Source organism: Fusarium coffeatum (assembly GCF_003316985.1).
Source record: "Fusarium coffeatum strain FIESC_28 chromosome Unknown BRIP53273_contig_156, whole genome shotgun sequence".
Lineage (NCBI taxonomy): Eukaryota > Fungi > Ascomycota > Sordariomycetes > Hypocreales > Nectriaceae > Fusarium > Fusarium coffeatum.
Genome location: NW_022157949.1, coordinates 1 through 19,721, shown reverse-complemented (window position 1 = coordinate 19,721; position 19,721 = coordinate 1). Strand labels below are relative to the sequence as shown.

At 50.0% G+C, this 19,721-nt stretch overlaps 8 protein-coding genes across 8 annotated transcripts; 1 reads left to right on the top strand and 7 right to left on the bottom strand.

Annotated features, from left to right (window-relative positions):
• Positions 1-504: 504 nt before the first annotated feature.
• Positions 505-2,367, bottom strand: FIESC28_07151 (uncharacterized protein; the record flags this gene model as incomplete). Its single annotated transcript, XM_031161292.1, has 1 exon — positions 505-2,367. The coding sequence occupies one exon, from the start codon at positions 2,365-2,367 to the stop codon at positions 505-507; it is 1,863 nt and encodes a 620-aa protein (XP_031014650.1).
• A 699-nt stretch (positions 2,368-3,066) lies between these two features.
• On the top strand, positions 3,067-3,555 carry FIESC28_07150 (uncharacterized protein; the record flags this gene model as incomplete). Its single annotated transcript, XM_031161291.1, has 1 exon — positions 3,067-3,555. The coding sequence occupies one exon, from the start codon at positions 3,067-3,069 to the stop codon at positions 3,553-3,555; it is 489 nt and encodes a 162-aa protein (XP_031014649.1).
• A 355-nt stretch (positions 3,556-3,910) lies between these two features.
• Positions 3,911-4,851, bottom strand: FIESC28_07149 (uncharacterized protein; the record flags this gene model as incomplete). Its single annotated transcript, XM_031161290.1, has 2 exons — positions 3,911-4,627; positions 4,678-4,851. 2 exons carry the CDS (start codon positions 4,849-4,851, stop codon positions 3,911-3,913), a joined length of 891 nt encoding a protein of 296 aa, XP_031014648.1.
• Positions 4,852-5,635: 784 nt separating this feature from the next.
• FIESC28_07148 (uncharacterized protein) lies at positions 5,636-8,260 on the bottom strand (the record flags this gene model as incomplete). Its single annotated transcript, XM_031161289.1, has 1 exon — positions 5,636-8,260. The coding sequence occupies one exon, from the start codon at positions 8,258-8,260 to the stop codon at positions 5,636-5,638; it is 2,625 nt and encodes an 874-aa protein (XP_031014647.1).
• Positions 8,261-10,042: 1,782 nt separating this feature from the next.
• On the bottom strand, positions 10,043-10,372 carry FIESC28_07147 (uncharacterized protein; the record flags this gene model as incomplete). The annotated part of the gene is made up of 2 exons (XM_031161288.1): positions 10,043-10,278; positions 10,327-10,372. 2 exons carry the CDS (start codon positions 10,370-10,372, stop codon positions 10,043-10,045), a joined length of 282 nt encoding a protein of 93 aa, XP_031014646.1.
• Positions 10,373-10,757: 385 nt separating this feature from the next.
• On the bottom strand, positions 10,758-12,940 carry FIESC28_07146 (uncharacterized protein; the record flags this gene model as incomplete). Its single annotated transcript, XM_031161287.1, has 7 exons — positions 10,758-11,091; positions 11,143-11,273; positions 11,324-11,461; positions 11,513-11,695; positions 11,746-12,155; positions 12,205-12,386; positions 12,441-12,940. 7 exons carry the CDS (start codon positions 12,938-12,940, stop codon positions 10,758-10,760), a joined length of 1,878 nt encoding a protein of 625 aa, XP_031014645.1.
• Positions 12,941-13,284: 344 nt separating this feature from the next.
• Positions 13,285-14,282, bottom strand: FIESC28_07145 (uncharacterized protein; the record flags this gene model as incomplete). The annotated part of the gene is made up of 3 exons (XM_031161286.1): positions 13,285-13,408; positions 13,468-13,800; positions 13,855-14,282. The coding sequence occupies 3 exons, from the start codon at positions 14,280-14,282 to the stop codon at positions 13,285-13,287; spliced, it is 885 nt and encodes a 294-aa protein (XP_031014644.1).
• A 437-nt stretch (positions 14,283-14,719) lies between these two features.
• FIESC28_07144 (uncharacterized protein) lies at positions 14,720-17,506 on the bottom strand (the record flags this gene model as incomplete). The annotated part of the gene is made up of 1 exon (XM_031161285.1): positions 14,720-17,506. The coding sequence occupies one exon, from the start codon at positions 17,504-17,506 to the stop codon at positions 14,720-14,722; it is 2,787 nt and encodes a 928-aa protein (XP_031014643.1).
• Positions 17,507-19,721: the final 2,215 nt, after the last annotated feature.

Genomic DNA, 19,721 nt, shown 5'->3' with positions numbered 1-19,721 from the left:
CATATGGAATAATGAAGACAGGGACGTTACTGTGGTGGAAGTAGATCTTGGCGCTGGAGTAGGCCAGCAGCGGGTAGGTCCACTGAAAGGCCAGAGGCGTAAGAGAGGAAGGAGCAAGTTGCGTGCGGAAACATCAACAGAAAATGGGGAAAGAGTCCTAAACGGCGGCGTTTGTGACCTGGTATATGATGAGTACAAGGAAAGCCCATAAACCAAGGCTTCCGGGTCTTTTTGTAACACATTTTGGCTTGTTCTTATTGTTGCCTCATATTGTGTCGCGCACGGTTCGTAAAGACGATTACCGTTTTTGGCGGTTTACGAGGTCCACTTTTCTCGGATTCTTGAGAGTGGATACTAACTCCATCACAATATCCAATCAACACACGCCGTTTGACACTGCTAGAATCCGCTGAAAATGGGACGATGTCATTTCTCATCTTGGCTCCTCAGCCGCACATCTTGCCCATTAGGGACTGTTACGAAAAAGCTCCTTTATAGCGTCCCTTACTCCAGTAATTCAGGCCAAAGTGCAATCATATCCCCCATGAGAGGCTTCCCGTCAGCAGAGAGGGGTCGTCTATGCCACTGTACCCCATCGAGATCGCCCTGCTGAGGTACCTCAGCAGTCTCTTCAACTAGCCCCCATTTTCCAGTCACTGGATCTCTATCTTGGAAGCACAACACAATGCGTTGACCGCCTTCCTCGAACATGTACTCTCTGCGTAATAGACGACGCCATTGATCTTGAGATGTACCCTCTGACGCGTTGATGCGCTCCACGCTTCTGTTCTTCACTGCTAGAACATACATCGACCGCGCGTTCCAGATTCCATCCTGGCTGGGGTAATCTTTCAGCATCCAAGCAGCTTCATCACGAACTAGAGCGTCGCGACAGAATATCGAGATGAGGAAGAGATGTAACGCTAGGTCACATTGTAGAGAGAGTCGATGTGCTGGGCTCTTTAAGTCCCGCCTCGCTGTGCGTAGACTTATCTCAGCCAAGGAAAGATATTCTCGAAAGAGCGGAGTCTTTGCCTCGATTGGCGTCGCGTCGTGAAAATGCGAGAGATCTTCGAAAGTACAGCTGCCCAGATAATGCAGTCGCAGATGTATAGCTCTGATGTACTCCGTCGATCCGGGATCTGACATAATGGCGCGATTGAACAGTGGCATGAAAGCGGCTTCAAGCGCTTGTAGCTCCTTTGTAGAAGCATCGCATATTTCTTGAATGCGAGGATCAGCCATGATCTGCTCCCAAAGTGAAGACATGACGTTTGGGTCGGTGGACTCTAGAGCACCCGATTTGTGCACTGCTTCCATCAGAAGAGGGCCAACAGCCAGTTTGGCGTTTCGACCCGTCATCCAATATTGTTCGAATTCATCGAGATTGTTCAACACAGGAGGAAGTTTGTCGGTGGCAGGATATGATCGAGGTAAGTTGCCTATCCGTTTCATGAAAGAGTCGACAGTCTCTCGTTTCGCTCGTAAGCCTTTTGCGAAGTTAGGCACTGCTGGACTCCGACCAATACTTCCTTGTAGGATTGATCTCGTTTGAGGAAGCAAATGGATGAATATGTCTCCCACCACGGCAATGAGAGGTTTTGGGTTTGGGGCCAAAGAGGTCATCAGCTGTGATTCTGGATCTGTGACGAAAGCAAGTAGCATCGCCAGTCCATGATTGATGTGGTCTAGAGCAGCTTTCCTATTACCTCTCAACGTCTCAAAACACAAGAATAAAATAGACAGAAAGACTGCGTCCTGAATCGAAGGCTGCTGGCTCTGTAGCTTGAGAGCATGGCAATAGTGCGCAAGAGCATTCCGATAGTCTGGATCGTCTCGTGCAGCTTCGCATTCATCAATCTGCGATAAACCAGGCGACTGATTGCCAGACTTGCTAAGCCAACTGCTTAACGCCCCAATAGCAATAGCAGCATGCCGTACAACGTCGTTGGTTCTAGCAACCTGGGGTAGCGTAACAGCCCACAAATCATTGTTGAATCCAGCAGCTATCCATGGACTCTGCACAACTCCCACAAACTCGTTGAAATACACCATACTTATGGCGTCTCTAAAGTCCAGCGAGTCATGACTGAAATGTAGCTGCGCCTTCAAAGGAGCAGTCTGAGCAACTTGTTTCGAATTCCAGACGATTTGACCGGGCGATGTACTTCGCTTCTTTGTTTGAATAACATAGCCTTCGCATTGCCTCCGATTCCTCACACAATTACCGCAATGCGGCTTTCCTTCGTCACATTTGACATGACGTTTCTTGCAAGTGATGCAGCCTGTTCGGACTTTGCTTGTGCTTGTTCGTGGAATCTTTTGCTTGGGATTATTTGTAGGCAGAATAACAAGCTTTGTTCCCATTGTGTTGTCGGGAGGGACTTTGAGAAGACTGGGAGAAAGAAACATCCAGGGTATCGAGAAAAGCAAAAGGCTAGAGGCGTGAGCTTGAGATAGGGCAATTTAATTACTTCAGGAATGGTCAAGGTGACTAAATTATTCGGTCCCTGATTTACTGCTGACATTACAGAGGACCAAGTCATGGGTGGTTAATTGCATATTCGCGGGGTTGACTAAGGCCATCAAGCGCTCCGGGTATTCTTCCGCCCATCTTGTCTCACTCCATCGATGCCAAGCCCCCAAGATACCCTCTAGGATATCACAATCCTGCTCTGCTAACAACAAGGCGATATTAGTTTCAAATTACAAAGTGAACTTTGATCATTTCTCTACCATATACAGTAGCCTAAAGATGGAAAACGCCGCATGAGACCCTTGTCTAATAAGACAGCAGCATGGCCGTAGGGTATCATAAGAACTGGCCATCATAAGCAAAAGAGACGAAATAGTTTAGTTATCTTATGCAAATTTAGATTAGCATTTAGGCTTCTTGATTCTCGTAGCCTTAGCCTTTGGGGACATTTCTTCCATTGCCCATGTACCTATATGGATGGTAACATCTCTGACTTCCTTCTTTCTAGTACCCCGTCTCAATGGTACTGGTATGATCGTGCCTGCCCAACACCAAGTAACTTCGTCTGAGGACGTACGACAGCACCTGTCATGAAGAAAAGCCCTCCAGATAGTCGCAGACGCCGTGCCAAACCCCGGACAGTATCTGCCCCAAACAACCGTTCACGAGCCCATCTTAATGGTCCGTTCGAGGCTAGAAAGAGACCCATCTTACAGCCTATCGCCAACGCCTCTACAGGCACAGAGAAGCGAGCAGCACCACAGAAAGATCTCACAACGTTTACCAATACAGACAGCGAAATTGCGCTAGGGTATGAGTCAGACATTAAGGAGTCTCACGAGTCTACCATCACCAAAGCAAAGCCGTCGACTTCCGAGACCTACCACAAGGATAATATCCTCTTTGGACCAGCTTGGCTCAAAGAGATATATGACGGCTACATTGCCGAAGAAAAGAGACTGCAAGAGACACTCGCCGCTTTGGAGCATGATATCATGGTCACCAGGGAAAGGAATGTGAGGCTCGAGCGTGAGCTTACGGCGAAGCTTGAGAAACTCTGCGCGGACGATGTTGAGTGATGGGTTTTCATGAGGCTACAAATAAGACTCTTAGGGTTTCGGTAATGTTAGAGTTCAAGAATGCACTACTTTACAGTTATCTGGTGTTGATTCATGTGATGTCGGAAGTGAGTGACCCTAAACGATTTGGACAGTGATAACTACTCGGGGTTTGCTTGTGACACATCTGGTAATAAAGATGCCCGCAATGCGTACTTAACAAAACAACACTTTTGATCACACGAACGTGATGACCAAACTATATACAAGGAGATAAATATTTACTCATTTTTCCAAAGCCCTTGTTTCTTTCAAATACATCCCTGGCACTCCTTCTTTTTACTACCCTAGGTACTCACAGCACGTCCTAGTTCCACTAGAGACCGAACCACTTGAAATCATCATCTTCATGAGCAGGCACAACATGTCCAACACCAGCAGCAGAAACAGCTACAAACTTGGTTCCATCTCCGTAGATCTTGGTAGTATAGCCGCTCTGAGGAGTGTTCGCCTGGTCACGAGTGAAGGAAACACCATGGAGCGTAGACCACTCCTTAATCTGCTCAAGGAAGTTCTGATAAACAACCAAGTTATCAGCAGTACCGTGCCAGGTCTTGAACTTGGGGTAAGAACCGCTGTAGCCAGGGTACATAGCCTTGACTTGGTCGGCCCATTGTTGTCCAGACTTGACCACCTTTCCGTCAGAGCAAACACGGTCAGAGCTGATGGGACTGGATCCTGGAGATCCGGCCATGCATCCGGCAGCAACGCCAGAGTAGCATGTGGCAGCAGCGAAACGGTCGGGGTACGTCGCGATGAGAACGTTGGTCATCATGCATCCGGAGCTGGTTCCAGTAACAAAGACCTTGTTGCGATTGGCGTTGTAGCGCTGGATGACATAGTCGACCATGCTGACCAGGACCTGGCTGTCACCCTGGCCGTCGTGCTTGAGGGTCTTGGCACTGGCGACATCCCAGCAGTTGAAATCCTTGGGGGACGAAGGGAAGATGAGGATCGCGCCGCGAGAGTCGGCGAGCGACCTGTACTTGGTCTGCTGGAAATAGCCCGATCCGCTACCACCACAGGGGTGCAGCTGAGTAGTGGGTTAGTTCCAAGCCCTGATAGTTTTGGTGGGTTACTCACGGCAAGAATGACAGCCGGGTTAGAAGGCAGGTTGTTGGGGATGTAGGCCTGCATCTGCAGCTGGGTGCTGTACGTCGGTCCAAAGTTGGTGATAGTCTGGAGCTGAGCAGCAACCAGGCCAGCGCCCAGGGTGAGCTGTGTCAACAGCTTTCGCGGCGAGAGGAAGTCAAGCATGATGGATACTCTGAATCTAGCTATTCTGTGATGGCTGTCACTCTCTTCCTCGAGCGAGGCCGATCATTGTTTTATACTCCATTCCCGTTATTACCATGATGTCGATCAGGATGAGTTTCAAGTGCCGACCCTCAATACCGCCAGATACGGAGGCAGGGTGTCCGCTACAAGACCCCGCATGTGTCTAAACCGGAAATATCAGCAAATGTTCTGATTCCTGTTGATTAAATACTAGGGCTGATAGCGTCGCATGCATGTATAAACAAGCAAAACTGCCATGTCTATATCATGTAGATTAATTACAGGAGGCATCATTTATGCTCCCCGCGCTATAGATGCGGTCTGCCGACAGGCGGAAGCTCACGCTCCGAATATACCAGAAACAGCTACTGGTACTTGGCAAGGCAAAGCAACTTGCCGAGCTGGCTAAACACCCTGGTCTTGTGTCGGATTCTCCCGTTTATTACCAAGGTTTTCCATATTGAAACAGATCTGCAGGCTGAGGCTCAATGGCAGAATGCGAATGTATTACCCGTGATACGACGTTCCTAGTAACAGGGAAGACCTTGCTTCGCTATAGCCTCCGCGGCCATGCCCATAATGTTTCTGATGATCGCTGGTCGGGATAAGACAATTGATGTTGTAAAGATAAGCAATATTAAGAGATCATCATATAAATTATACAAATACTTCTGGTAATGCCATTTATCTAATACCCAATCCCCCAACGCCCAGAAAATGTGATATATCCGACCGACAACTCCAAACAATGATAGATAGGTCATTAATTAGGTGGCGTCAAAGGAAGCTTCTGCTTGAGCTTGAACTCAGCGTATGGTCCATACCGCCATCGCTTGCTGTTCTCCTCTGCCCACCATCGAGCCATTGAAGCTCCTTCTTGAACCCAACCCTCCACGGCGTCAATCTCCTCCATCGGCATTGCGAACCGTTCATCTAGTTCATGTGTAATACTGTCGAGGAAGGTACCAAAGTCGAAGCCCTGGATTGCAAATTGATCCATTGGGTCATAGGTCAGATTGGTGTAGCGCCATTCAACGTTGTCGACGAGGGGAATGACGAGGTGACGTTCGGGATAGCGAGCGTCACGGGCTGTTATCATGGCACGACCGGGATTGACGATTGTGAACTGCCAATTACCCTGGCCTGTTGTCTCGTTCTGATTGATCTGTGGGCGAATGAGGGACTGTCCCTCATAATTGCGGACCAGGTCAGCAGCAACTTGCTGGCTGCCATTGTTCAAAGAGCCCGTCTCGAGAAGAATGTCAAGGATCGTGGGCAGGATCTGCGACGAGTGTACCGCATCATGGACGTCAAAGGCCGGCAGTAACGGGTGCGATACCACTAGAGGAACGTGGTCGACACCGACATTGGGGTTATAGTATGGGGACACGATGTCATTCTCAGGCATCGATAACCCGTGGTCGCCAACGAATACAATGAGGGTCTCGTTGGTAACACCTTGCTCATCAAGCAGATCCAATACCTTGCGTATCCACTTATCGTCGTACCCTTCGGTATTGACGTAGTGGGACAGCATGTCATGGCCTTTCGCGACCGGGACGTATTCCTCTTTCTCGGGCAGTTTGAAGGCGTGATGGCTGGTGCTGGTAATGTGCGAGAGGAAAACCCGTTCGTTCTTCTCCTTGGCCGACACAAAAGCATCGCGAATGTAATCTTCTAGAGGATCCTCCTCGAAAGCGAAGGCGTTGATGTTGGGCAGCGTGACGGCACCGTGCGTCGCATTATCCGATCGCAGGTATTCTCGATTGACGACATGTTCCTTAGGGAATCCGATTCCGTCAGTCATCATTTCGTACTGCTTGTCAAACTGCATGGTAGAGGCCTGGAAGAAGTACGACTGCCAAGTAGACCCATTGTACACATGCGAGTCGTCGCCTTCCGGGGCGCCAGCCTTGTTCATGGCATTGAATATATGCGGCAGACAGGGCTGGTATATGTGGTGTTTGTAGTCGAGATTGAAGTCTGCCAGTAGTGGTGAAATGCCACAGAGGGTTCCTTCCAAGCTCTTGAGTGTATATGTCGCTGTAGTATGGGCTTTGGTAAAACGAGCTCCGCCGCGTTTCACCTGATCTGCCTTGAGGTGGTCGAAACCGTCGTCGTAATCGCCAGTGATAAAGTTCGCTGTCGGGGTCAAAGTCGCGAGTCGACGCATCGCATCTGGAGGAAGACCTTTCTCGCCAAAGCTTTCGACCAGTCGATTCCATATCACACTCTCCTTCTTAAGAGGGAACACATCATTTCGTGTACTTTCGAGGAAAAATAGGAGGACGTGTCGGACGGGGACGTCTTGTAGCTTGTCCTCCAGTTCGGCAAGGAGATCTTGGTCGAGGTTCGAGATCTTCGAGGGATCGGCGTCTGCATTGTAATGATCTTTGCCGTTATACCAGTCCTCGAAGCCAGCCAGCTTTTGTTCTTTTGGAAGCCAGTCCAGCGTCGGCGGCATGCCGAGAGCTGTTTTATTGTCCCATGAACGTTGAATGCCAACATATCGCATTTGCGGCAGGTTTTGTAGGACGGGCGACGAGGCGGAAAGGTCGACGAAAGGCATCAAGGCAGGCGTCCATGAAAGGAAGATAAGCGATCGGTCTATCGGTCGTTCGAAGGCTGCGTAAAGGAGCAGGAGGACAATGAAGGTGAACAGCATGTAGATGATCATGTCGGCGACAGCCTTGCATGCAAAGCGCGGGATCGCCCGTCGTATGTGAGCATCGTGGTCAATCGCATCGTCGTATTCGCCGCTGCGACGCTTGACTTGGTCTTCGATATCGATCTGTGGAACTTGCAAGTAGTTACTCCTGCGTAGGACGAATCGACTGAACAGGCGCCATGTCATAGCGAAAGGCCAATTGACGACATCGGCGAAGTAGCCGTAAATGCCATAGCAAATGTTCTGGAACAGCCACGAGGCGACCAAGTTCAGACAAAAGGCCATGACAAACGACAGGCTTCCCGAGAGTATAAGGGCTCGCGACGAGGGATCGGTAGGTAGGGAGACATTTCGGAGGTGGATTTCGGAGCCCGCGGCGAGGTAGAAGGAGACGAAGATGAGGCTAAAGGCAGCATTGTAGAACATGAAGAGGCCATTGAAGAGGGCGACCACGACGCGTAGGATGAAGGGGCCGGCGAGCCAGTGGTCAAGTAGGAGTCGGATAAGGGTGAGGACAGCGATGTCCTGGGCGACGAAAGAATAAGCCCATTCTTGTAGGTATGTAGGATGAACCGCTGTGCGATGGTCGTGGATGTGAATGATCTTGGCGCTCCACACGGCCAGGGCTGTGAAGGCAAAGAAGAATCGACGGTTGGCGAAGCGGAAGACGAAAGCGGAAAGGCAGCGCCCGACCGCCTTGGCGGGCGTAGGTATATTCATGATTAAAGAATGTTAGGATAAAAGGGGACGACTTCGAAAAGAACCGAGACGAAACGCCTGGAGCAGCAGCCGCGACGACAGCCCAGGGCCGATCGCGGTTTCCTTCGGGCGCAAGGCCTCTCGAAAATTACCCAGATGATGGTCGCAAACCAGTACGAACCATGACACTCCAGAAAGGGGGGTTCTAGGTTAAACAAGCTTTGGCATAAGCAATAGTGCCAAGAGATTTGAGGAAAGAAAGAAAAGGAAGGGGTTCTACCGCGATTCCATGAATGACAAGGCTAACGTAAGATATATAATTAATTTTCCGCGATTGTAACTTTGAGTGGCAGAAAGAGGCGCTGCCTTGTTTTGCGTTATTTCCATTGCTCGCCGGGCGCGACAGCCATGAAGATCTTTTGGCTGTTACTGGGGCCTGGGGATAATTGGATTCATTGCCAGCGGGGTACAGAAGATTGGAGGAAGCCTTCAAAGGGGCAACAGAAAGCTTGAGAGTGAAGCTTATGGGTGGTCAGAAATAACCAACCCAAAACTCCTGCCAGACTGGCGAAAAGTGGTCAAGTTATTTCGTTTCTCCAGACACCCTGTGCGCCTCGTTTCCAGGCCCCAATTTATTCAGGGTCTAGATCCGCTATGACGGGCTCCAGAGACTGATGATTGGGGGATGGCAAGTCATCAATTCCAGGGGCTCAGCGACGCCAAAGAGGGGCGCAGACACCAACAAAGTCTAGATTGTGCCCGGCAGCCGGGCGCTGTTCCAGTTGTCTTTTGATGGTTCAGCCTTATTTCCATCGCCAAGAATAGAAAAGAACAGTTGGAATCTTGGCTTCATTTAGCTCAGTGCTTTTGACAGCTTAATTCTGTTAGATATCGACACTTTGTGCGTAGGATTAAGGTAAATGACGATCAACTCCACTATAGCATCTCGAAACATACCGACTTTGTTACGAGTGTCTTTTCCCGAGAACTGGCAATGACTCGGTGACAACTAGAATAGGGTACTGCCGAACAACCGTACTGCATCATTTGACCGTTGTAAAAATGCATGTGCCGCACTGCCAGATGAGAAATGGTGTCAAAATGCCAACACTGCCCCGATCTTCAAAGCTTAGCTGACTGGCTTGAGCTCCGCCCCCAATTCGAGGATGCCAATCAGCTGGTGGGTCTCTGTTGGCAGTTGCTAAGGGTTACTTGAAGACTCGGCCAAATTCTACCTGGTGATGATGTACTCTTTAACGCCAACCATCCGCATCAACAAAAATGTTGCCACATCACCAGAGATTGTAATTCCACTACCTAATAAGGACAATGAGGAACAACTAGTCTATGTTCGGAGTTACTTCCGAGTAAGTTTTACAAAAACAATGCTCTCAAGCTTCTGAGCAGAATGGCAACGGCGGTGGAGGTGACTGACCACCTCGTTGCGCTATTGCAGATCTTAAGTTTGTTTTGAGCACGTATGGATTGGATTAATGTTAACACAACCGTCCAACGCCGCTGACCAGTGGTATTTACTTTCACCGACCTCATGTAAAAATGTACTTCTATTTTATGTCTGTGAATGCATAAGAGATTACTCTGTCTGAGAGAATACTCCTGACGGTTGAGCTCCAGAATTGGAAGGTTGGATCGTTTAGGGTAAGCTTCCCCGCGAAACGCGTCGCGGTCCTAACCCAATTGAGGGGCTCAGCGCTCAGCAATGATGGGAACCATGACAATTAGCACAACTATTCACGAGATGCTTGCGCTTGATGTATAACATGTGAAATGGTATTATCGAAATTACCAGTCTCCAACAAATGACCTGTAGGTCGGTATCTTGACCTCCCGATGGGGGTGTACGCCGCCTTGCTGCTGTCGCATATCCGCCCATTTCTCTTTCATCAATCCCCTTCTACGTTCATCCTCGGTCTTCTCATCGGGCTCTCCAGGGCCCTTTTCCAAGTCGCCTTCAGTTTTGGCCTGACTCTCCGCTTGACTGTCCTTTTCATTCACAATCTCCCAATCATCGTCTTTGTCTGCTTTTACTTTAGCCATGGGGCGCGTTGGGGGGGTAAAAGGCGTACTTGTGGGAACTTTGGAGGTCTTTTCATTCTCGGCGTTCGATGACATCCTGGATTACGAGTGACCGGGTGTGAATTATTTTGCGAGTTTCTGTTGGGATCGTGCAGAGGGAGAGTGAGATGGTGAGAAATGGAGGACGAGTGAGTCTGGAGGCAAAACGCGTAGGCAGTGAGTGGCGAGTTTGAGCGATACCCTGCTGATTGATCTCGTGACTTGGAGACGCCTTCACAATTGGACCTTGACTTTACAATTACTTGATTGCGCTCGTCTTGCTTCATGTCATCTGGTGCTTTAACTGTTTGCATGTCGAGCTACGATGCGCCAAGGTGATGTCTCTTCGATGCTACGTACTTGGAGTTTGACTAAGTCTGTAAAAGAAACGATAAAGCCTATTGATGAAACCTACTGGTACTAAAAACGTGCTAATATCGAATTAAAGGTCTAGTAAAGACCCGGAATCTCCCTTTCCATCATCCTCCCAGTCTTTCCCACCCCTCTCAGCAGCAGCCTTGTACACGCTCGCAATCTCACTCTGCCACTTCTCAACATCCGGCCTTACAAAGCGACGGTCATACGTGATCAATCCATTGACCTCACCTTCAACATCGCTGGTCTGAGTATAAACAGCGCCACTGCATGCAAAGCGTTGAGTTTGCTCGCGGATGTCGCGGAATAAGACTCCAGATCGGTAGTTGTATGAGTCGAGGTCTTCGTTGATCTCGTATGTTTCTGGGATGCTGTCTATGGCTTGTTTGACGTTCCAAAGACTGGGATGAATGTTAGAACTCAATCAGTGTATATGATTGAAGGGAACTTACTGCTCGATGGAGACGTTGTGGCCGATACCACCGTATTCACCAGCGATGCCGATGCGCTCGGGGTCATATGGTGTCTTGGGTTGAGAGTAGAACGGTGTTCCGCACTGAGGCGCAGCATAGTTGTGATTGTCCTAGGGAAGAATTAGTAACAATTCTAGTCGATCTCGAGGAGTTCACTCACATGGAAATCGCCATATCCATGGTCATCCCACCCGCTGACAGAGTTGATGAGCCGAGAGTCATCGAGCTTACGGAGAAGCCCTGTCAAGTCCTCTTCCGGAGAACCATCTCGCTGACCCCATGCTTCATTGTAGATGACCTATTGAGATTAGTATGTCGTGCTAGCCTTACAAAGGATTTCATATCTTACCCAAGTCGTGATCGAAGGATAGCTCTTGTGCTGATTGACAAGAATCTCAAACTGTCGCCTGAACTCAGCTTGCTGCGCATCATTTGGTTTCCGGTCGCCAGCTGGGAGACTCGGCATGTCTTGAATAACGAGAAGACCGAGCTCGTCACAGGCTTGATAGAAGAGATGAGGCTCATATTTGATCTATGAAAGTTAGTGCAGAGTTCTAAGACAAGAAGAATGAGAGCACTCACATGTTTCCTCACCATGTTAAACCCAAACTTCTTCAACAACCTCAGATCAGAGACCATCGCCTCGCGGTTCGGCGGTGTGTACAAGCCATCTGGCCAGTATCCCTGATCAAGCGTACCAAACTGGAACACAAACTCACCGTTGAGTAACGGTCGTGTGACATTCTCAACCTTACCCTTTGAGATGGTGCGGAAACCGGTGTAGCTGTGGACTTTGTCTCCGCTACCGAGTGTTACAGTGAGGTTGTAGAGTGTTGGGGAATCGGGCCACCACAGTTTTGGCGATTTTGCGGTGAAGCTGAATTGCTCATCTGTTGTTCCGTTGTGTGACGCGATGTTTGAGCCGTCTGAGCCGGCGATGGTCACTGAGACCGGCTTGGCAGATTGCTCTGATGTGTGAACTGTGACGGCAACTGAGACGGTTAGTACCACTTCATGCTGCCGAGAAGAAAGGAAGCTTACCTTTGCCATCTGAACCGGCTGCTATGTCGAGCTCAGTGATGTAATTCTCTTTGGGAACAGCTTCAAGCCAGACTTGTTGCCAGATACCAGAACATGAGCGATAGAAGATGTGACTAGGGCGCAGCGTCTGCTTGCCGATAGGAATGATCTCATCGTCTGTTGGATCACTCACAAAGACGAGTCTGCTTTTGAGTTAATTGATGACTAGCTAAGCAATGATTGAGAAGAACACTCACAGTTCATTTGACTCGCCAAACCTGATATCGTCAGTCACGTCAATAGTAAACCTGTCGTATCCACCAACATGGTTCATCTTTTCTTCGCCGTTCACGAATACGGTCGAGTTGTAATCCACAGCCTCAAAATGGAGCAGAACAGTCTGATCCTCCCAATCGTCTGGCACTTCAAAGGATCGCTGATACCAAAATTCTCGCTCGTCGAGGATCTGCAGTCCGGACAAAGCGCTTTCGATACAAGCTGGAACAAGAACCTCACGATCTAGAGGCCCTTCTTCGGGAGGACTGCTCAAGTCCCCATCACCTTTCCACGTCCAAATGCCATTAAGGCTCTTCCACGCGTCGCGCTTGAGTAATGGTCGCGGATGTTCCGGCCATGGATTAGTGCCAACTTTGTAAGTCCAGTCTGTATCCAGTGGAGGTTTCTGGACTTCGTACTTTGTCTGCGCAGCGACGCGGGAACAAAGCCCCGTGAGGGAAGCAATCTTGAACCAAAACATGATTGCAGATAAAAGCTACACAGATCATGGCACCCACGAGCGACTGCGTTCCCTTTTGTATCCCCCTGGGCATTTCCTTCCCCGCATACCAGCGATTCAAGCTTAACCTTATGACGTCTACACGGGACGTGATCATGCTATTTCCAGTGCTAAAATGCCCCGCATCCCTGGAGATCATCGCGCTAAATTGCCTAAACGCATACAAAATGGTGTTCTGTTTCCCTGTAATTTGGAGAACGCAGACAAAAATCCCCCGAAGGATGAGGCTTTGCTTATTGGGCTGCTAGTTAAGCTTTGCCGATGTTGTATCCGAAACTCCATTCAGCATTAACATCATCTGATCACTATTTCGCATTGATCCTTCGGGTCGATTGACCCCGAACGCACGCCTTGTACGACGGAACAGCCTCGGGCCAGCCAAAGAAGCGGGACAAGGGGAATGGTATCATGGCCTCAAGTCTTGGGGTACTTCATATATATTAAGCTAATAAATCGCATATAAAACCCCTATTAATGCTCAGTCTTACAAACTGCAAACGCGCTTGAATCCAAGACTGTCAATGTTGACTTGGATTTGGCGATACTCTCCCATGCAGGATGCGGTAAACTGCAAACTTGCCTGTGCGGCACTCAAATCCGTCAAGATGATGCTCGCTGTCTTCCAACCACCAACACTATCCTCGATCGAGCCACGACCGGAAGAACCTCCCACACTGAGCTGTATATCACATGTGAAGTCAGCACCGTCACTGATGCTGACAAAACGGTAATAGTATGAAAACTCGTAGGTGCCGTCCAGATCGGCCACGGTCTGTGAAACGATGCCAGCTTTATAACCACCACCGATGAGGGAGTAGGCCCTGGGACAGAATATTAGCATAGAACATGTGAGAATAAGAGGTGTAGTAGCATACACAGCATTAACGCCACTTTGAGGTGAATCTTGGGTTAAGACGCCGCCAGTGATTGACCACGGTGTAATATCGGAATTGCTGTCGTCGAAACCAGGGTTGCTAAGTAGCTGGGTTTCAACACAAGCTGAGGCTGCAGTAGTCGTCGTAGACTCAGTCTGGGCCGTGGTGGTAGACTCTGCAGATGTAGTAGTCGTAGTGACACCCACTGAAGCAATTGTCGTATCAGATGCAATTGATGATGCGCTCTCAGTACGGTCTGTTTCGCTGATGATCGCTGTCGGTTCCGCCGAGATGGTGGTGGTAGCATCGGCGAGAGTAGTAATCGCTGTCGAGTCCGAAGAAGTGGTCAAAGGTCGACAGGGCCCAGCCTCAACTCCAGAAAGGAATAGAGCTACAGCGGCAGCTGTAAGGTTGGAAACACGAACCATTCTGGTGAAATGGGAGAACAAAGCTCAAACGAGTGGACAGAACTGCAGGTGACGCAGCGCAATTGAATGAGTGTAAAGAGCGAAATATGTAAAGGGAAATAGAATCTAGAAACATGTAGCAGATGCCCCCCTTTTAAGTTCAGCTCCATGTCTCCTTGTCTGTTTATGGCGCTAGACATGGTTTCGACAGGAGGCTATTGCCAATAGTTCAGCAGGCCAGACGAAAGTTATCACAATGCCGAATTGACAAGCCCAAGAATTATACCATGCCCACATTGTACTAGCAGTTGAGTTCCGAAATGAATGGCGTGAAAACAGCTCATTTATTGCCATAGTAAATATCTGTTTGCTAACTAACAAGCTCCAATTCTCAAAGACCAAATCGCAAAGACCAGCTTATGCCCAAACTCCAAACCTGCACTCGAAAAGATACTAACTTAGTCAAAGCTGGTCTCCTGGAATGTGCTGCGAAGAGGCATCTCGTTATCATAGCCACCAGCCTCCTTCTTCATATGCCTATCAAAGCTCTGAGTCGACATCTGCACCTTCTCAAACCAGGTTCTATCCAGGACAGGCGCAGCGGGAGGACTCTGACCACGCGACTTGGCAAGCTCGGCCTGCGTGGCGTGGTTGTGAATAGCCAAGCTGGACGCAATCTGGAATGCGCTTCGGATCTGTCGGCCGTTCCAGCAGCCAGTGGATCGAGCGAGTTCCTCGTAGTGCTTGGAAGCAAAATCGATGATCTCGTTCTCCTTGATGACCAGCGCGGGCTCGCCTGTCATGCGGCTGCGCTCAGCCTCAATCTGCTTGAGCTTGCCGATGTTGAGGCGGAAGATGTCGCGCGTTTGGGTCTTGTCGAGAGGTGGGTAGTAGAGGGAGAGGTGAATGCGGGACTTGAAAGCCTCGTCGATGGTGCCGACTCGGTTGGTGGTCAGGAAGAGAAGACCGTTGTAGTACTCGAGGACTCGAAGGAAGACGGAGACCAGAGCATTACGCTTCATGTCCTGCTTGGATCGCTGGGTGAGGAATACATCGGCTTCGTCAAGAAGGAGAACACAGTCCCATAGGTGAGCCAGACGGAAGACGTTCTTGAGGGCATGTTCAACTTCATGGGGTGTGAGACCGAGATCACCACAGGTAATGACGAACAAAGGCTTGCGGTTCTCCATGGCGACAGCCTCTGCCGTAGCAGTCTTACCAACACCAGGAACACCATGCAGCAATACCACGAGACCACGACCCTTTCCTTGGATCAGATCCTGGCTGGGTCCCTCAGTCGCAACATCAGCGTACTTGCGCTCGAGAACCTTCCTCTGGAAATGAGACATGACCAGACCACGGACAACATCCTTGTAGTCGCGCTGGATACGAAGGTTCTCAAAGACACCAGGCTCACGTCGCACGGGCTTGAGGAGGTTGAGGTCGATGGGCAGGAAGCGACGCTCGCGAAGAGCATATGCGAACATACGCTTGGGAAGAAGGACAAGGTCCTCATCGCGAAGCTCAAGAGCCTTGGGGTTAGTCTCGAACGTTCGGCTGCCCTTAACACGAACGCGGAGGAAGGCGTCGACAGCAAGGTTGTCCCTTCGCTGACGACCCTCAACACCATCGGCATTCTGGATGATCTCATTCTGGGAGTAAGCCAGGTTGTGTCGAGAGCCGTTGAACCAGTGCTGGATGGGCATCTCGTCATCCTTGATCTCACATCGCGAAGACTTGTTGATCGTCAGTCTGTGGAAGCGAGGGCGCCAGTCGGGCATCTTCTGGTAGGCTTCGGTGAGATCGACGATAACGTCACTCTCCACGAACTCGGGATGACGCATCTTCTCGTAACCCTCGTTCTCGAGAATCTCATCGTCTGGCTCGGTGCCATTAGTAGGCGGGTTTCTGGTGAGCGTCCATGCGCTGTACTGTTGATGACGGTCGTCCAAGAAGTTGATGAACTGTCGACCCTGCGCCTTCTGCGTCTCAAGAAGTTGCTTGTGATCGTGGCGGTAACGAATAGGGAAGACTTCAAGGGACTCGATAGATCGCTCTCCTACGAAGGACTCAATCTCAAACTTTCGGCGCACAGCACCAAAGTTGTTTCCGTCATGGTCGATGTAGTAAGCAGAAATCTTGAACTTGGAGTTCTCGTCAATTTGCTGCTCGTCGGCGAAGAAGTCCCAGCCAGAGGTGGGATAAGAAGTCTCGGGCTCGGGGCTGCGGGTCTTGTACACGCGCCAGATCTCGTGGTATCGGCCGCCGGTCTCGCCGGATGCGGGCATGTAGATGAGGTCGCCCACACGGAAGAGGGACCAGAGATCGTCAAACTTGACGCGGTCGACGCTTGAGTCGTCGAAGCGGTTGTATAGAGGGAGGACTTCCTTGTCGATGAAGTCGACGTAGCATCGCATGTCGCGAAGCGCCTCGGGGCTATCCATGAGGTTGTCGTAGTCCTCATCTTCATTTGAGTCAACAGACAGGAGAGACTCTGTCTCATCCTTGTCGTTCTCCTCACCATTCTCGTCAGTCTTCTCGATCACCTCAGCCTCGACCTCTGGAACGTCAAGCTCGACTGCCTCAGAGCTCTCGCTGGCGAGATCTTCAAAGTCAGCCCACTTGTCCTCAAGAGTGCTGAGAATCTCTCGCATCTTGGGCTGGAAGTGAACAAGGGTCTTGAAGGGTCGCATGAATGTGCGAGGAGCAGATCGCTTCTCTGTGTCGTTCATGAGAGCGGTCAAGTGACCAAGGATAGGCTGAGACTGGATACGGATGCGCTGAATCTCAGCATCAGAAGCAGGGACAGCATCACCCTTCTTCTCACGTCTCGCCTTCTCGAAGGCATCAACCTTCTTCTCCTTAGGTCCCTCCACGAGACCAATGCTGGAGTAGTTCAACCAGTTCATGCGCATACGAGCCATCTCCTCACGTCGTCGGAGACCATGCTCACGTCGGATTTGAGCTTGAGTACCGGGACCAGACATAAGGACGTCGATGGCATAGTCAGGTTGGTCGACATCTTGGAATCTGTTTTTGAAGTTCTCAAAGTTGACCTTTCGGACTTCGGGAATCTTGGGTCGCCATTTGGAGGCTGTTCGGCGCTGGTCGGAGAGGATGCGCTCACGTCGCTCTGCCTCTCTCTTGAGAGCCATGTATTCAGCATCGCTCTCTTTGTGATGGCGCATGGTGTTGTCGCGACGACCGCCGCGTCTAGCTTTGGGTGTTGCGCCAGTGCGAGCCATGGTTGCTGATGTGGTTGTTGGATGAATGAAGATGATAGATTTGATGGTGGTATGCACCGACAATACCTCCTACTTATACTGCATTTCTCTTATTCTGAGGCGTTCCTGCGTTTTCATCGTGAAAATGGATAGGAAGGTACCCCCCAAGGCTTCATTGCCGGGCTGAGTCACTGCCGTCGGGTGCATCAATGCCCTTAGTGAGGATCCTTGTAGGCAGCAGTGGCGGAGCATCCAGTGGGAGGCCGCGCTAATGTGGATTGCCGAGCGCCAACTCAATCTCACCTCAGCGCTCAGCACGAATAAACCAATTGATCACGAAAGATCTATCGGATTGTTTCAGATGTCAAAGCTTGTGCAGGCAGAGTTGCATTGCCCAAGGCAACAGCTGTGTGGCTTGGTGATGCTCTTGCACTAGCTGCATCGCCAGTCTAGGTACTCAGGTACTTTTCTCCAGGGCCTCAGAGGAAGCACACCTGCCAAGAGCATGGGTGACAAAAGCAGAAGTCACTCGGCACGGTTTTGAAGGAGACTTTATGCCGAATGTTATTGGTATCCTGCTCTGGCACCGCATGTATAGCTCACCGTTGACCGCTCTGCTTATGCATAAGGCATGTTCCAGACCTGCGACATACGTAGTTCTCTATCTTGCCCCTATCATCGCATTCAAGTCCTGCATGCAGAGTCTGGGACTTTGGTGCCAGCCTAAATCCTACCTCTTCAATCCCCCGGCTTGCACACCCCACACTGCCAATCGGCTAGCTGACCGGACGCATGATAGTAGAAAATAGATGCCTTCTATCCTCAGATCATTCCTTATATGGTTAGCAATGCACAAAGCAGTGCATTCACGATCTCGGTGATCACCTGTTTGGGACCAGCGTGAGAGGCTCGCTTCGATACAAGATACAATTAGGGCCATGAGGCTCTTGTTCGAGAGCTAATCGAATGCCCTGACATTCTCTATATCGGTTGTTCTATCTAATTTGTAGTGGGGAAATTGTTCAAGCGACCGCCATCAACGACTATGACTGTGCCGTTACAATATCCACCTGCTCTCGAAGCAAGGTAGAGGAAAGTTCCTGACATATCCTTCTCATCTCCCATCCTTCGAAGTGGTGAAATCGTTGCCGGGATTTGACCGGGCTGTCCTGACTCGTCAGAGTACATCTTGACGATCGGCTCGGACATTTCACTAGGGAACACTGCGAGATGTTAGAGGCACTCTTGGGTACGTGGTGAGAACTTGGTACTTACATCCTGGGCAGATACAGTTGGCGCGGATGTTCCACTGAGGGAGAGTAACTGCAAGCTGCTTGGCCGCATGGACTGCACCAGCCTTGGACTGCCCATAAGCCCACCCACCAGGAGCCTTCTTGTTGAATGCAGCAATAGAGCTAGTAACAATGATTTGCGATGTCTGATCAACATTGGCCTTCTCGTTACCATTCTTCAACAGCCCAAGGAAAGCCATGCTGGTGTACCAGACAGAAACGGTGTTAATAGCGAAAGTGTTGACATATTCGTTAAAATCAGTATCGAAATTGGACTTTGCCCACTCCTCCATGGTAGTCTCGGGAGTCACAGGCTTCACTTGAGGTCCTCCGATACCAGAGTTGCAGACGAGGAGGTTAATGTATCCGGCATCCTTCTCGATCTGTGACACGGCGTTTTGGAGATCGGATTTAGATGTGACGTCGCACTGGACTCCAATGACCTTATCGCCCAATTGGCTGGTCACTTCATCCAGCTTTTCCTTTCTTCGTCCAGCGATGTATACTTTTGCAGCACCGTTTTGAAGAAGAGCCTTGACGAACATGAGACCGATGCCTGTCGAGAGTCAGTGTTGGTTGCTCCGTTACATGGCGAATGACTAACCAGTAGCACCGCCTGTTACGACCGCCACAAGGCCGTCGACGTTGAAGAGAGAGCCAGCGTTAAGTTCCGAAGCCATGACTATAATACAGTTAAGAAAATACTAGTGTTGTTCAGATGTTGGGAAGATGGTCAAAATTGAGGCAATTGGCAAACTATTTATTGTCTGCCCCGCTTGTGATTCAATCAAGCTGTCATGTCTTCGCCATAGACAATGACAACCCAATCCAGTCGGCTCTGCTCGGCTAAGGGCCCGCTAAAATAGACCCCGCTGAGTCAAAGAAGAAACCCTCCAGGGACCTGACAACTCTAACGTCAGCGGGCCTTTTTTTTTTTTTTTTTT